A 16,826-nucleotide genomic window follows, 5' to 3' on the forward strand; every position below is an offset into this window, starting at 1 on the left:
TTGCACATTTTGTAATATATTTAGCTCTTTCAAATGTATATGTACATTTAACAATGTATCTTATTATCCAGTGAGATAGACACTAACACGTTACATCCCCCTAAGTGAATGTAGCGTGATGTACAGATGATTGGCCACCAATAACAGAAAGTAATAAAAGACTCAACCAGAACTTTGCCAATACCCAAATGAGACACAATTTAACACTTACTCTAGCGCACGTTTGTAACAAGATATTCTGGGTATGACGCATCAATGTCCAATCTGCTTCGGGAACATTCACAGAGTGGTGGTGGTAGTAGTGTGACTGATCAGCAATGTTAACAAAGGAAATTGTGTGGCGATGTCTTCTACCCGTCTTTCGCACAGTTGCTGTAGAAAGCAGACGTGTGAAAAAAATATATACATTTAAAATATTTTGTCACTGGAAAATCTGCAGGAAAGCATCATGGTTCATGTTAATCGGTGGTCACACGTGACTGAAATGACGAGACACTGAAGTTTTACATTCGGTTCTGTGTTCATCACATGATTAGTACAGTAGACCCTAGAAGAAGTGTTGAGAACTTACATGGATACGTCTGCTTTGGGATGTTTTAGTCCATAGGTTTTGGGAATCCTATGTATCTAATTTGAATAAAGGGATAATAGGTCTTTGTTTCTGTTTTATTAAGTAACACATCAGTATGATAACATTTGTTTTGAATATTTTTCAAAAAGCAGCATGTTATACAATTTTTTAAACATCTTTATTTGGGTTGGATGTGTAATATGTGGTTTATATGTGCAAAGTCCAAGTAGAATTGCTATCCTAGCTCAGTTAGCCATGAAATTCCATGTTTGAAACCAAGAGTTTTTGATGATATAGGGCATGTGTCTGTAAACATAGGCTGGACTCAGTTCATATGTATACGAACTGAGTCCAGCCTATTTTGACTGCCATCTTAAGAGCTGGTCCAATGTACAAAAGCTGCCCCCTCTGTTGCAGGGTTGAATTCACCCACAGTTTAATGCAAAAAAGTCAAGTGTCAGACTGGCACCTCATTGGATGGAGTTGCTTAGATTAGATTCAATTTTGTCATTGAACAAGTACTGTACAACGAAATGCAGTTAGCATCTAACCAGAGCTAGTCAGTGATGAGACAATGTAAAGTGTCATTCAATGGTTTAGGGCTATCTAATTTGTGGTTGGAGTTGAGGAATAGTACAAGTTCTTGGGATTTTTAGCCTGTTTTTGCTCCACAGCAGCACTTTTACTAATGGCCAAAAATCTTGTAATACATTAATGGATCTGATCTAACATGCAGCTTTTGCTGATTGACAGAGTGAAATCGAGAGAAAACATGTCTGACCATGTTTCTTTCACTTTCAATAACATAATGTAACCAACAATATTTAAAATAAATTAACCTAATTGCAAATGTATAATTTCTCTGAAAAAATAAAATACCTGTCTATTCCTTTATAATGGGTGCTCAGAATAAACCCTTCACATTCCGAATGAAGTACATTAGAATGAAGAAATAAATTATCCAAAATGTATAATCTGCTAAATTAGTAGAATACATACATTATATTTATGGTAGGTAGGGCAGAGGTCACTGAATCTATAGTATTTGGTTATAATGATGTAAGTTATATTGGGTCAAAGCTATTATAGGCTTTGGTAGAAGAATGCAATAAAAACGAATAATTTGACAATTATTTAAGAATAACTCATGATAGGGCAGAGGTCCCTGAATCTACTGCAGTTTGTTATATTGATAAAGGTAACAATGTAACCTAAAAAGTAATAACTTGACAAATTAAGAAAATGAAAGAAGTTAGCCATTTTGATGGTCGCTGACCCTATTTGTTTTGAGACTTCAATGTCATCTGGTTGCAAAGCTATATTTTTTAAGTTAACATTCATTATGTTTTGCATTAATTCATTATGCAAAAGTATTTTTTTGAAAATGGAACACAAAATAGAAAACAGAGGGTTGCTTTTTCACTATCGTGACCAGATTTTTAAAAAATCTGTCTTTCTGGCAGGTTCACCATTGTATATCAGAGTTGTCTTATTTGCAAGCTGAAGCGCAGGTGCTTATTATTTGACTCCGTTTTTTAGCAGAAAATTTCATAGAAACACATTGAACTATTTTTTTTTAATTAGAAACATCAAAACATATTCATTTTGTGTGCACGTCATGAAGCACTGCTTTTCATCCCAAAAGTATGTTTGGTGGGAGGCACACCACTGGGGTAAAATGCACACGTTTCCTTAATGTGATATTAGTACGCAAATTAAAATCTGTTCCCTATGGAATGGAAAGCTACTGACCAAAAAAATACAGTTAATGTTAATTAGTTCAACCTCTCCAATATAACTTGCCTTGGTCTTCAAATTACTACATGGAGAGCACTAGTAGGCCTAGTCTGTGCATGAAGACGGGTTTAGGCCAGGGTCTTCAGTAGGTCTGAACTTCCTGCTGAGCCACCTCCAGCAGAATCTGCAGCTGCTTATTGCAGTAGTCTGGAAAGGAGAGACGAATGCTGTTGACTCACAACTGCCGCTACTATTCCACAAACCACCACAGCCGCGAATCACTTTAAACATCACCTGCCATTTCGGGTATTGTAATAAACAATCTGTGACTAACACAACGGACATTATGTTATAGGGAAAGGACAGGGTGTGTGACTCACTGGAGACCTTCATCCATGAAGCGGGCAGGCGGGAGCGATGCACAGTCAGGTAGTACACGGGGACTCCGGACAGGGTTAGGGCACAGCTGCCCCCAGTGTTCCAGGGGTCTGAGTACAAGGACAACCCGACAATGAAGAAGCACACCACCGTGAAGGTGACTGCGATGGCCAGTGGCACCTAGACACAGAACAGTATTAGAAGCTGATAAAAAGGACTTAAAAACACTGACAACATTATGAGAAAGGTTTTGGGTGACTATGGAAGACGGCATCTTTAAAGGGTTATAGAATGTGGAACAAATGTAAAGGTAACATCTTATGAAGCCGACATGCAGCATTTTACCATGACTGTGGCATCCACTAACACAGTAACTTCGCCCTTTTCAAAAGAAAGGCACAAATATTAATAAAAAGTTACATTGTAGTAGTTACAGAAACCTTGAAGGGTCTTGGGTGTAGGGGAAACCGGTAGCGATGGATTACCATTCCCATGGTAGCTAAGGCAATGAAGAGCCACCGAGAGAATGATGCAAAGCTGATCAGCTGGAAGATCTCTCCTCTAACCAACATCACTACCACCAAGGGATACTACAGAAAGAAGTAAAACCCAATCATCTCAACTGAAAAATGAAACCAAATAATGATATCACAGTGTTGCAATAAGGACATCCTTAAAGGGGCAATATGTAAGATTTTTACTGTACTACAGTACTAGCATAAACACATACTAGTAGTACAGTAAACTGGTATACTGGTTCTTTTGACACTGGTTGCTCAACCAGGATGTCTAGACCGGAAACCTTACACACCAGAAGGAAAATATTTTCTAGGCCTTCTTCCTCGATTGAGGTCTCAGACGCCCAAGACACCACTAGAGCACTCTGAGACAAGGCAACCATATTCAATTACTAACCCCCCCCCCCAAACCAGGATGGCACTAACCAATGGCACCACCTTTCGTGGAAGCCTGGGCTAATCCGCCCACCACATTCAAACCCTAGTCTAGCAAAATAACATATTCTAGCAATTAGGGTTAACTGGCTAGCTCGGGGACAGGGGATTTAAAGAAGCTACCTCTCAGAAACTAATGAAACGCTGTAACTACTACACAACTTGCCACCCGTAACATAATGGACAATATGCGATAGCAGTAGGCCACTATACCAGCAACAGCACAGCAGGCAGAGGTGTTCTTCTACGAACATGGATCATTGAGAAGATGACTGGCCAGTGTCCTTCCCTGGCACCCACAAACAGCATCCTGCACCATAGACAGGAAGCACATAAAGATGTCTCATGCGCTAACTGTCGGGTTCTGAATAATGGGAGTTGAGCACTATTACCTGGGTGATCCAAAGAAGCCACCATTCAGTGCCCCGAGACAGGATACAGCTACCAGTACGGGAATCACAGGGGCCAAGCCGTGAAGAGCATGACTGGCAAACGTCTGCAATAAAGAGGTATCAGAGCATGAGGCCGAGATGCGGTTTAGTTCACACGCGACTTATCTTAGCTCTGGTGCCACAGTACCGACCACAGCCACAGCGTCCGACACAAGAAGCTCTTCTGCCGTCATCATGGTGTAATAGGCAACGTTGACAAGCACGTAGCACACAGTTACTGTTACCATAGACACGATGATTGCCAGAGGAATGTTTCTGACAAGACAAAGCACATAACCACAAACGTCAGGGTACTTCATTTAAACAAAATGGAAAAGTGTACAACGGTCGAGCGCATTCTTTCATGTAAAATACCTATTTGGGTTAATGACCTCCTCTGTGACAAAATTAAGATAAAACCTGCAAAGAAAGAACAAGAAATCTTACCAGATCTACTGATTACACAGGAATGCTAGGAAATGTGATGTTCTTATGCACTACATACCATCCTCCATATGCATATAAACCAGAATAGAAGGCCAATGGTAACTTATCCAGAGTAAGTGTATCAATCTCAAAGCCATTCTGGAAGTTCTCCGTTTGTCCTAGGGAGGAGAAAGTGGGAACCCAGTTATCAGGGTTCCCTGAATACAGCCCAACGCGCAGTATATTATGTGCATTGTATCATGTTGTTATATGAAACCCTGCCTCTGGCTAACGCAATGATGCCAGGAACGATGATTAGGATCAGGGCAAACATCTTGATGAACGTCAAAGTGACCTGGGTACGAGAAGCCACGGTCACACTCCAGCAGTTTATTGCCACCACAAATGCTACAGGGAGAGTGAGAGGATAAGACTTTTTCAAAAAGCATTCCATAGTGATCATATAATTCATTAAGTCTCATCAATTGACTTGAATCAGAGAAAGAAATACATAAATGATTTGCCACTCACTCACACCAAGGATGCTGACGAGTTTAATCAGAACAGGGGGAGGAGCACAGGGTATGAAGAACGGTTCCACCACATAGCGTCCAAACGCCAGCGCCACATAGGACGCTACGGCTGGCCTGCAAATCCACACCGAGTGTTGTGAAAGCATTAGGCAAACGTTTACTTGTCTAGTATACAGAAAGAAACACACTGCACAGGCTGCTGACCTGATGAATAAATACTCCGCCCAAAGTCGCAGGAAAGCAGGCAAGGGCCCTAAGGTCTCCAGAAGATAGATGTAATGGCCACCTGACTTTTTGAAAGTGGTTCCCAGCTCAGCATAGCACAGGGCCCCTGTGATTAAGGACACAGAGAGATGAGACGTTCGAGAAGTGTAAGCAGGAGTACAGGAGGTGTGACATATGGAATATATTCAGTGGTGAAATGCTGTACAAGCCACAACGAGGAGGCCATGTAACACAAACCCCTGAGGTGCCCCTTTCAGATTCTAAACCATTTACCAACATAATTACAAAAGTAGTTTTTTTCATACACTTGGTATACTGTGTCATATACCAACGACTTCAGTCAATGAGCATTCAGGATTCAAAATACCCGGTTTATAATTTACTGTCTTTATACACTCAGGACATTTTACAGATTTTTGTATTTAGTTCATATACTTAGTTACAGTTGTACTTTTTTTTTTACTTTATTAAAGTAAAAAAAAAAAAAGATAATATGGAGTGGACATGGGTATATCTACAGCATCAATGCTGCAATGCAGGTTTGACTGAACTGCTGTAAACACAATAATGCAGTTATTTTGCAAATGCTGATTGCATGTACACATACCTAACGATTGGGAACCCTGTCCTCGTGATTCAGCTGAGTACACAGTTTATAATATTACAGCCTATACCTTCAGCTATGTTTGGGAAGTGGATTCTGGGCTCTGTGAAATATAATAACCAGATTTCAACTTATGTCTAAATAGACTCATAAACATGTTCCAAGAGACGAAATATGTTATAAGCAAACAACACAAAAATACTCCCGCTAAATGAAACTTGGTACTTACCGAAGGTTGAGAGGACTCCGCACAGCGCCCACACCACCAGTGACAGCCCCACGCTACCGCTGTTCATCAGGACACCTTTAGGTGCGATGAAAATGCCGCTGCCCACTACAGTCCCAATGACTAAGCTGACTGCAGGAAGCAAACCTATTGTCCTTCTCAGGTGGATCACTTCACCTTCTTTCTTGTCCTTGATCTCACCCCCCTCTTTCTTCGCCTGAACTTTATCCATGCCCATGCTACTGCAGCCTCAAAAAACGTTCAAAAACCTACCAGTGAAAAAATACTTTTCAGCAGTAGAATACTTCTACATTCCGGTTATCAGAAGTATTCTCTCTTTAAAAACACCGAAGTATATTCCCTCCCTGAATAAAATGTAATCTCCAGTTCAATGCTACTACGATAGTTAATTTCGTAACTGCAGTTCGATGGTTTCTTTGGTAACCCCAGTTCTATGAGTGGAGCGTCGCCCATAGGGGCTTCGCTCCTATTGGTTTACCCTCTCTGCCAATAGGCAGTCACTGAAAATGTAAATAGCACCTCTCTAGGCCATCTGCCCAATGGCTATAAAAGAGGTGCTCACACCCCAATCTGCCTCCCGACATACCTTTTCTTCACGAGAAAAGCAGTCAGTGACAGGTCAGGGCATGAACCCTATGGGCGACGCTCCACTCATAGAACTGGGGTTACAAAAGTAACCATCGTTCTATATCGTGAAGCTTTGCCCATAGGGGCTTCGCTCCTATTGGTTTAGGGCAAAGCGAGCGAGCCCAAGATGTACTCCCTGCCTGTCACCCACCTCACCAAAGAGATAAGTGCCAAGCAGGACGGCCCAGGCGTGGAAACCACGACACAAAACCGCTTCCTTCCTGCACCCACTAAGCACATACGGTTACACACTGATCACAGCCCCCAAACGAATGTATACACCAGAGATGGGGACAAGTCACACATGGTCAAGTCCAAGCAAGTTTCAAGTCTTCACCATCAAGTCTCGAGTCAAGTCTCAAGTCACAGTTCAGATAAATCAAGCAAGTCAAGTCAAGGGTTCACCCTAAGCAAGTCAAGTCGAGTCCTTATAAGTTTCAAGTCAAGTCACAGTACTAAAGAGATGAACACACACATTGTCCTCTGTTTCTGACGTGCGCTCGGTGCGAAGCTCGATTTCAAAATCAAATATTTTTCTCCTCCGCGGTACAATTTTTTGGGGGGACGAAGCGGAGGGATCTTCAATATGCCTGAAGGGGTTGTATTCGCTATAACAACCACCTCGCTATTCCTTATCCCGCTTATGACATGGCTACCTACCAAATAAATCAATAATTTGACACAAAATATTGATTTCAAAAGGAATTTATTGATTTAAAAACGATTGTATTGCTTCCTCTAAAGAAAAGAGTCCGTTCCATCTCTGGTTAGAATCCTGCTGCGTCCATAGCAACGCGCTGTTTTTCATGGCAACGGTCTGTTTTCAAGAAATAACACGCATTCTGCACTGGAATTCAGCCAATCCATGTAATAAGGGCTAATAATAACAACCTTATAAACTAATTATTGTGACTGAAAAACTGCCTAATATGTAATTACGCTGTAATTATTCTTGTCTGTATGAGTAAAAAAAAAAACTCTTCGAAATGTTTAGGTGCTAGTAATCACATCGGCCCCTCCATGTTAGCCTTTCATGCAGTAAAGTTATGGTGTAAGCACAATGCTTTTTAGTTTCCACACGCAGTCCACAAACACTTGAAAATGCGCACATTTAATACAGACATTATAGCCTACGTGCAATAATAATAATAAGCCCGCTCATTTTAAGATGCCCATCAACATAAAAATTCAGGCTATGCCACTGTGATAGTCAAATTCCCTTACATCTATTTACCAGACGTATTCAGTAATGATAATGGTCACATTTCTAACAAGAAAAAAATATATATATAATATGCAACCAAGGCCAAATTATGACAAACAAAAGATGAATTCATTACATTAGTAACTTAATCGTTATAGATCAAAGTGAAACTGAATATAAAGAGATTACTTTCTTACCTTTCCTTGTGGTTCTTAAAATGACGAATGAAATTTGACGTTGTTGCATATTTTGCATCTGGCAAATCTTTTTTTATTCACACAGTCCAGTTCAAAGTCCTTGTAAACAAACGATACTATTTGTGGAGCTCCACTAACGTTACTGTCTGCCATCTTTGGCGCGGTTTGAATTGTGCAGCGTTAAAGGCACATACGCTGATTAGTGGTGCTGATGTCACATATAAAATAATTTTATTGCTGTTTGTTTATTATAAGTTCAAGTAATTGTCGAGTCTTCCACTTCAAGTCAAGTCAAGTCTCAAGTAACTTGTTCTCAAGTCAAAGTCAAGTCAAGTCATTTTCATACTTTAATCAAGCAAGTCACAAGCCCTGAAAATGGTGACTCGAGTCAGACTCGAGTCAAGTCATGTGACTCGAGTCCCCCACCTCTGGTATACACAGCACCAACCCAACCGGTACCGCCTCAATCAGCCTTGACTGAAAAGGAGCGTCCGAGGCCAGCCCATAGAACACGCAGAGACCTGGACTCTGCGCACAAGAAGACGATCCAGCACAAAAATGCGAGTGTCACACAACAAAGCGCCCAGGTACCCCGGAGCAGCGGACAGACCCACGTCAATGGTGCCGACCCAGCAGCTCAACGGACCCAACTCACACCCCAGACTCAGCCACACTGAGCACAGAGTGACCCAACGTGCCTGTGGCCATGTCACGCAAGTAAAATCGGACAAACGGCGACGGCGTCCCCCAAGACGCGGCAGCACAAATGTCCTCCACCCCCACGCCCCTAAACAGTGCGTCTGAGGCCGCCACCCCATGCGTGGAGTGGGCCCCGAACCCACTAGGCGTAGGAACACCACTTGACTTGTAGGCAAGACCAATCGCCTCACACAACCAGTGAGACAGACGCTGTTTCGACAACGGCTGGCCCACCTTGGGGCCACCGTGACACACAAAGAGCTGTGCCACATACTGTGCCAAAGCGCGGACCGGACACAAACGATGCAACCTCTCCTCCCTCGCACCCGCATGGGCAGGGGGAGAGAACGCCCACAGGGGGAGAGAACGCCCACAACACCATCTTCATGGAACGAAACAACGCCTGGATCACCTTGGGCAGAAAGGCCGGGTTAGGGAGCAACACGGCCCTGCTGCCAACACCATGAACAGACAGCCAGGCTGCGTCGACAGCGCACACAGGTCACTGACCCTCTTAGCAGAGGGTCAGAGCCAACAACGTTATCTGATCAAGAGGTTCGAATGGCGCGTCGCACAGCGCCTCCAGAACCAAAGCCAAATCCCACTGAGGCAACGTCAGCCTGGCCACTGGCCGCAAACGGCGGGACCCGGCCAGAAACCGTTAAACCAAGGGGTGGCTAAACACTCCATTGAAACACTCATGACACACCGAGATAGCACAAGCGTACACCTTGAACGTGCCGGGGACCTTTGCTGTTCAAAAAGACTCTGCAGGAACGACAGGACACTGCCCACGTCGCAACAGAGGGGGTCAACCCCCGCGCCCTCACACCAGCGGGCAAAGATACCCCAGCGGCTAGAATAGCTAGCCGCCGTTGAGGCCGCCCTCGCGCCCTGAATGGTCGCGACCACTTCTGCAGTCAGTCCCTGACGCCGCAGCCTGGCCCTCTCAGGAGCCAAGCCCGCAGCGGCTGACCCAGTACAGGGAACGCCCCGATTGAGCCGTTCGCCTGTGACAACGCCCCATGGCGGTAAGGGATCGGCCACGGCGTCCCCACCGCCGCCTCCGCAAGCCACAGGGCACCCGGGCAAAAGGGGGCGATCAGTATGAGCGACAACCCCTCCGACCGCACCCAAGACATGACAGGGAGAACGCACTGTAGAGGGGGAAACACGTACAACAGTACTCTCGACCACGGCCGGTGAGCCAACGCGTCCACACCCAACGGGGGCCTGTCTTGCGCTCGAAGAGAATACCACAGGGGGCAGTGCGCGTCCTGCTGGGACGCGAACAGATCCACCTGCGCCCTCCCGAAGCATCTCCAGATGTCGGTATGAAGACGCCACTCGTCGTCCCAGGGGCTGGTGGCGGGACGTTGCCAGTCGTACACAGTCAGAGGGGTGTGGTCTCCGTCTCTACCCCTCCACCTGTTAGCGGTGCAAATCTGGGAATGGGCACAGGTGCACCTCATGTCTCTGAGGGCCCTTGAGATTCCCGAAGAGCTCAATGTGGGCACGGACTTGCTGTCTCGGGGAGGACCCCAGGACGACGAGTGGCGTCTACATCCCAACATTGTCGCAGAGGTCTGGAGACGCTTCAGGAAGGCGCAGATGGATCTGTTTGTGTTTTCTCTTCGAGCACAAGACAGGCCACTGTTGGGCGTAGATGCGTTGGCTCACCGGCCATGGCCGTGAGTACTGCAGTATGCGTTTCCCCCTCTCCAGTGCATTCTCCCTGTCAAGTCTCGGGTGCGGTCAGAGGTCATGAAGGGTTCCACAGAGTGTCTGTGTTTAGTCATCCCTTGGTAAGACGGTTTCTGGCTGGGTCCCACCGTCTCAGGCCGGTGGCTCGGCGGACGTTGCCGTAGTGGGATTTGGTTCTGGAGGCGCTGTGTGACGCTGGCTCTGACCTCTGCTAAGAGGGTCAGTGACCTTTGTGCGCTGTCGACACAGCCTGGCTGTCTCGCCATCAACGGCGATGGTAGCAGGGCTGTGTTGCTCCCTAACCCGGCCTTTCTGCCCAAGGTGATCAAGGCGTCGTTTTTCGTTTCATGAAGATGGTATTGTGGGCATTTTCTCCCCGTCCTCATGCGGGAGAGAGGGAGGAAAGGTTGCATTGTCTGTGCCCGGTGCGCGCTTTGGCACAGAATGTGCAGCGAACGGCCGCGGTGTGGACCGCACCCCAGCTCATTGTGTGTCACTGTGGCCCTAAGGTGGGTCAGCCGTTGTCTAAACAACCCCAGGGGGTTTGGGGCGCACTCCACACGTGGGGTGGCGGCCTCGGCCGACCTGTTCAGGGGTTGAGGACATCTGTGTCTTGGGGGACGCCTTCACCTTTTGTCCGGTTTTACTTGCGTGACATGGCTGCGGGTACGCTGGCTCACTCTGTGCTTAGTGTGGCTGAGGCTGGAGTGTGAGTTAGGTCCGTTGAGCGGCTGGACGGTGCATTTGGACATCCGATGCTCCAGTTTGCCTGTGCAGGTTTTGGTCAAATGCTTGCATTGTGTGTGCTTGAGCGTCTGCTTGTGCGCCGAGTTCGGGTCTCGGGTGTTTTTTGGGCTGGCCTCGGACACTCCGATTCAGTTTTGAAGAGGTACCGGTTGGGTTGGTGCCGTGTGCATTCGTTTGGGGCTGTATGTTACTAGAGTGAGCAATATGGAAGCAGTCGAGATCATGGTTACTATGCCATGCCTGAACCGTCCTGTTAGGCACTTATCTCGTTGGTGAGGTAGGAGACCAGAAGGGAGTACATCTAGGGCTCTGACTGCTTTTCTCGTGAAGAAAGGATTGTTGGGAGAGAGAACAGAGTATGACGACATCGTTTATAGCCATGGGGCAGATGGCCATGAGAAGTGTAATTTGCATATTTCCATTATCAGTAACTGCCTATTGGGCAGAAGGGTAAACCAATAGGAGTGAAGCCCTTATGGGCTAAGCTCCACTCATAGAACTGGAGTAACGAAAGTAACTATGGAACTTGTGTGCTGTATCCAAATAAGACTGATGTAAATGCAGTGCATAAATTGAAGGGTTGCAGAGAAATAAGCTGAAAAGTTCTGTAGGAGCTGAACGGGTAGACAAGGCTACCCAGTGCTTAATTAGTGCCGTGTCCTACTACCAGAAAATGATCTGGCACCTCTCACATTTGGCTCAGTTTCTTCTCACAACTATTTTGCATCTTGGTATCTCTTGCATAATATTTGTTTTTGTTCATCACTGTACACTCTACAATGTAAACATTTAACTATGACTGTAACATTCCAATCAGAGTTCATATAGTTGCCTATTCCTGCTGCCCCTAGTTGTAGCCTCAGCTCAGCCTAACAAGATTGTTTTATATTTTTATTGTCTGGCATTGGCGCTCTAAACCCTCCTTTCCACGCTGGGCCAGCAGGCTTTAATCAGCACAGTCGGTAACCACGGTAACTCACCAATCCTGCACTAACAAAGAACAAAGCCAGCAGTCTTCCCATGCTTCAACAAGAGTAGTCAGTTTAGAAGGGTCAAAGCCATGCTGCATTCATTGTACTGAGTATGTTTGCGCGTGCGTGCTTGTGAGCGCATGCACGAGGGTTCATCCAAGTTTTTCGCTCGCGTGTACAGCATAGATGAATATCATGCGGAGAAAACCCAAACCTCTATAGGCAGCGGTATAGATAACAAGGGACGCATTCAACAGCTTTAGAACAGAAAAATGTTATACGACATGGGAACAAATTAATTTGATGGCCTGTCTAATGCTCAACAGTTATCCAGATACACATTTGATGAAAAACAGCAAGGGCGTTGGTTTAACCCAGTGTGTAAATGGACTGTGAAGTTAGTTTTAGATTGGACGTTGGGTAGACATTCGGCTCTTCAAATCTCAATAGCTCTTTTTATTCAATCAATCCAATATTGGTGTCATTCTGATTGTAAAAGTCTTTACGATGTTGCACAGTCCTTATACTCACCCATATTTTAACCAAACTTAAAAATGTCTTGCCAAGGAGAAAAACAACACAATATGAAACCAGGGGTACATACAGCAAAGAATAAGACAAACGCATAACAAAATATTAGGCTCAAAGATGCTGACTGAAGCTGACTAACCGGTGCAATAAGAATTTCAAATACAAATATTAAGGGTGTTAACCATTTTTGAGCTTTCTCAGATTTTTCTGGAATTGTTTTTGATATAATTCACTTCTTTTTTAGGATAACACTACAGTTGCAGTTTGGGCGTTGAAAACGTCAGTGAATACAATATTTAGCAAACAGTATAATAAAATGTATAATAAAGAATGTTTCTTTATTATACAGCGCTTAAATCGGTTTAAATCATGATTTAAAAGCCCTACGAGGAGTTTACGCAATAAGAACGCCATAAATTATTGGATGCCTTGTGAGTTCAAGATCGCTGCATATGATTGGTGGCCACTGCGGAAGCCATTAGGAAAACAAAAGTGCACTACGTATGGGCTGCAGTTTTACAGTTACACTTTCCACTGTCGTATAGTTTAGCAGCTCGTAGTTGAAATAAACCACTTGAAGAGTATGCGGCTTGGTACGTGTTAATGAGCAAATATGAGGTCCAATTCGTCTCCCTCATTGACTCACACTCGCAGTTTTGTCTCGGTCCGCCAAAGCCTTCCGTTGAGTTCTAAACTAGCACTAACACTTAGCCTTTTGGACTCAGCTGCCGAGCAATTAATGGTCCTGAGGGATTTCCGATCTGCTTTCAACACATGTGAGAGTGGTCTGGAGAGTCTTCGCAATGCAGACCAAGAAGACAGCAGGTGAGCAACACTTCTGGGAGTCTGTTTTAATGAAATGGTAGTTGCTTCGTGTTGGATTAACAGTTGTGCTTCTGACTTTCAGGTATGGAGAACTGAAAATGTCACTTAGCGTTGTGGGAATACAAGCATTGGCAGAACTCAATCAGTGGCATGGAGTCTTACCATGGATTCTCCACAATTATGAGTGCCCTGAGAAAATACCTGCCAAAATAATGCAGATGTGGTGAGGAAAATGTAACATGGTCAATTTACAAGCTGTCATTTCACATCACACTATTATTCACCCCATATTCATATTGTGACTCCATTCATGTTTTGAATGTGCATGCTAATTTAGTTATTCTAGTCATTAACCCCACCTGAAACCATGACTCATTCTATGACTCTTCTCAATTCTTGCAGCTTACTCCTTTACACAAAAGTTGGTGAGCAAGCTGCGATGCAGGAGGCAGGCAATGTTTGGCTGCACTTCCCATCCAACAGGAGACTGACAGGATATGGGACTGTAGCAGAGCTGTATCTATTGCATATTTTAGTGCCTTTAGGTCATACGAAAGAGGCACGGGAGTTGATTTTCGAAGAAGTCGGAAGCGTTGCGTTTGCTGAGGACCAGAAGCAGACAGCACTCGATATCGTGGAGAATAAAGAAAACCTCAGTCAACAACAACCTGCAAACCCTAGCCCTGACCCCAGTGAGGTGGTGGTTGTTGGACTCGCCACACCACAAGGTGCAACTCATGTACAGTTGCATTAACCTTTTACATTTGACTTTAATGCATCCAACCAGTGTGACGGATGGTGCGTGTTTGTGCCTCACAGGTGCTGTGATTGGTAGTGTTGAGGCCATGCTAAGGCTTTTGTACCGAGGACTGTCCGTAGCCAGCACCGGAACACTCCATCTTCGAAGGTTCTTTCTAGCTGTGGTCATTCTCTACATCCTGTTTGTCCGGATGGATACAGGTAAAAAAAAATAACAATGTTGAGAGCCTACTTGTCAGTCTTTAAAAGAAACATAATATAGTTGTGGATTTGTACCCTCCCGACCAAAGCTGAACAGGGTATGTGAGGACTTTGGTTGTCTCCAGCTTAGTTAAAGCATAGCCATAATGCTTAGGCTAAGCTCAGTGTCAAAGAAATGTTTCACTTAATTAACATTACTAAATATGGCTCCAAAGCATTGGGTTATGTCATTGAAAAGGTTGTGGTAAACTGAACAAACCGAATTCAGTCTACAGCATGGGTATATAAAATGTGCATACTGCCTAGAATAAGTCTTTTTTAGAACAAATATAGCAATTCCTGTCTGAAAAGTATGTAGAATACCCAAAAATGCTTTAAACAAAATGCATTTGCCCTATGGTGAAACAACTACTATTACTGCGTATAAAAATGTTCTTTCTTCCTCCAGGCCAAATGTGTAGAATTGGAAAAACATTTGCTGTAAAGTGGAGTTTTATATAAAAAAAAAAAGATTCTGCCATTGGATGTAATAAACTTGCACATGTTATGCGGTGGCACAAACAAGTCTTACTTACAGTTCCCAATAGGCCAGGCTCTGCAACCTACTTACCAGGTTCAAGCACATGAGAGGCACCTCAATATTCAGTATTTTGAAGAGCAGAAAACATTGATACACCTCCTATTGTTTATCCACAGCTCATCCTTCGTCTTTTCCCTGGATTTCACGGCTGATACAGGTGTTGAATCAGATGCGGAATGCCTTGTTTTCTCCTTAACATCCTGCCAGAGATTACAACTGTCAAAGAACCCTGACGCTGGGACATCATGGTTTAAATTGACGGAGACCAATTTGCCCCCTAAATGTGTAAATATGAATTACTCCCTAAGGTGAAACTAGAAATGCTAGTTATTTCTTGTCAACAACATCATGAATAACTTCATAATCTTTCTGGTGTTGGTAATTAGCTTTTTTTTTTTGTCTCTATATTCCAAATTTGGAATTTGAAAATAAACAATTGCTCTCTGCTTTCAGTGTACATTTTAAGTGCATACACTTTGCATGCAATTAGTGCCGGAAGTCAGTGTTGCGATCTTCCACATCAGTGACCCATTGACCCCACCAGACACTGGATATCTTGACCCATCTTCAATTGTTTTTTTCAACTGTGAAGCTTTGATGAACTCCATGCCCAAGAGGGTTAAGGCAGTGCTGGAAAATAATGGAGGCCACACAAAATATTGACACTTTGGGCCCTGTTTGGTCATTTTCCCTTAAGGGTGTACTCACTTTTGTTGCCAGCGGTTTAGACATTAATGGCTGTGTGTTGAGTTATTTAGAGGGGACAGCAAATTTACACTGTTATACAAGCTCTACACTCACTACTTTAGCAAAGTGTCATTTCTTCAGTGTTGTCACATGAAAAGATAATCAAATATTTATAAAAATGTGAGGGGTGTACTCACTTTTGTGAGATTCTGTATATAATAATTGGGTTCCCCCCTTTTATTTTTTTAAACCTAAATTAGCTTACTTGTAACCAGTTACCTTGAAAATAACAGACAAATTATATTGGCCTTTGCATGACGTTCTGATGAATTGAGCAGTCTCTGCAGTTTCCCCCTGTTGGGTAGTGAATTGTAAAGCATACCCACAACCATGAACAGCAGAGTTTTCAAAATAACTATTGGAAAAAGCAGTGAAAATCTGGGAATGAGTATGAAAAGATTCTAAAGGCCTTCAATAGCCCTTGGAGCATTGTCAACCCAGTTATTAAGAAGTACTGCCATACATCTTCTAAGAGCCTGTCTAGATCAGTCAGTTTCATCAACAAGTAGGACTCATTAGAGAGGCTGACAAGATGCCAATGTCAACTTTAGCAGATCTTCTCTATTGTATGGCACAGTGCTGGCAGCAGCATCATGTTACGCAGTTGTTTTTCATCCTCCTGACCGGCACTTGTCAGGATAAAATGGAAAATTAAAGCTGCGATGTGCAAGGATGGCATGAAAGCTGAAATTACAACAAAAATTCACATTTCAGTATAACAACGACCTAAAGCACAGTGTCAAAACGGTAAAGTTACTTTGGAATAATAAAATGTCTGAGTGGCCCAGTCGCAATCGAAAATGTGTGGCATGACTAGAAGATTGCTGTCCATTCACACTCCTCATAACTTGACAGAGTTAAATGGCTGTCGTAACAGGCTCATATGCACTGTGCACAAGAGCCAGGTAACATGCTTACGTCACGCCTAA

At 44.0% G+C, this 16,826-nt stretch overlaps 2 protein-coding genes across 3 annotated transcripts; one reads left to right on the plus strand and one right to left on the minus strand.

The window, feature by feature from the left end:
• Positions 1 to 652: 652 nt before the first annotated feature.
• On the minus strand, positions 653 to 8,172 carry si:ch73-352p4.8 (cystine/glutamate transporter). 2 transcript variants are annotated; one of them, XM_029117095.2, is made up of 13 exons: positions 8,134 to 8,172; positions 6,088 to 6,353; positions 5,234 to 5,360; positions 5,028 to 5,143; positions 4,779 to 4,904; positions 4,576 to 4,675; positions 4,446 to 4,490; positions 4,223 to 4,346; positions 4,032 to 4,135; positions 3,853 to 3,949; positions 3,127 to 3,276; positions 2,689 to 2,866; positions 653 to 2,515 (listed from the first exon to the last, which is right to left on the minus strand). In XM_029117095.2, the coding sequence occupies exons 2-13, from the start codon at positions 6,320 to 6,322 to the stop codon at positions 2,451 to 2,453; spliced, it is 1,467 nt and encodes a 488-aa protein (XP_028972928.2). In that variant the 5' UTR covers positions 6,323 to 6,353; positions 8,134 to 8,172; the 3' UTR covers positions 653 to 2,450. The 2 variants fall into 2 exon arrangements, with proteins under 2 accessions (XP_028972928.2, XP_034146057.1); XM_034290166.1 differs by lacking the exon at positions 8,134 to 8,172 and having other exon boundaries at positions 6,088 to 6,663.
• A 5,078-nt stretch (positions 8,173 to 13,250) lies between these two features.
• Positions 13,251 to 15,596, plus strand: pex26 (peroxisomal biogenesis factor 26). The gene is given in 5 exon segments (NM_001304127.1): positions 13,251 to 13,610; positions 13,693 to 13,833; positions 14,013 to 14,338; positions 14,430 to 14,570; positions 15,267 to 15,596. Coding segments are annotated over 5 exon segments (900 nt in total). The 5' UTR covers positions 13,251 to 13,398; the 3' UTR covers positions 15,347 to 15,596.
• Positions 15,597 to 16,826: the final 1,230 nt, after the last annotated feature.

Source organism: Esox lucius, chromosome 23, assembly GCF_011004845.1.
Source record: "Esox lucius isolate fEsoLuc1 chromosome 23, fEsoLuc1.pri, whole genome shotgun sequence".
Classification (NCBI taxonomy): Eukaryota; Metazoa; Chordata; class Actinopteri; order Esociformes; family Esocidae; genus Esox; species Esox lucius.

What these genes read in the sequence shown, in the direction of transcription:
- si:ch73-352p4.8 (XM_029117095.2), bottom strand. Translation starts at nt 6,322, where the DNA reads ATGGGCATGGATAAAGTTCAGGCGAAGAAAGAGGGGGGTGAGATCAAG. An exon ending in CGGAGTCCTCTCAACCTTCG is followed by an intron (nt 5,361 to 6,087) that starts GTAAGTACCAAG and finishes CCTTAATCACAG; the next exon opens with GGGCCCTGTGCTATGCTGAG. An exon ending in TGTCGGACGCTGTGGCTGTG is followed by an intron (nt 4,136 to 4,222) that starts GTCGGTACTGTG and finishes TCTTTATTGCAG; the next exon opens with ACGTTTGCCAGTCATGCTCT.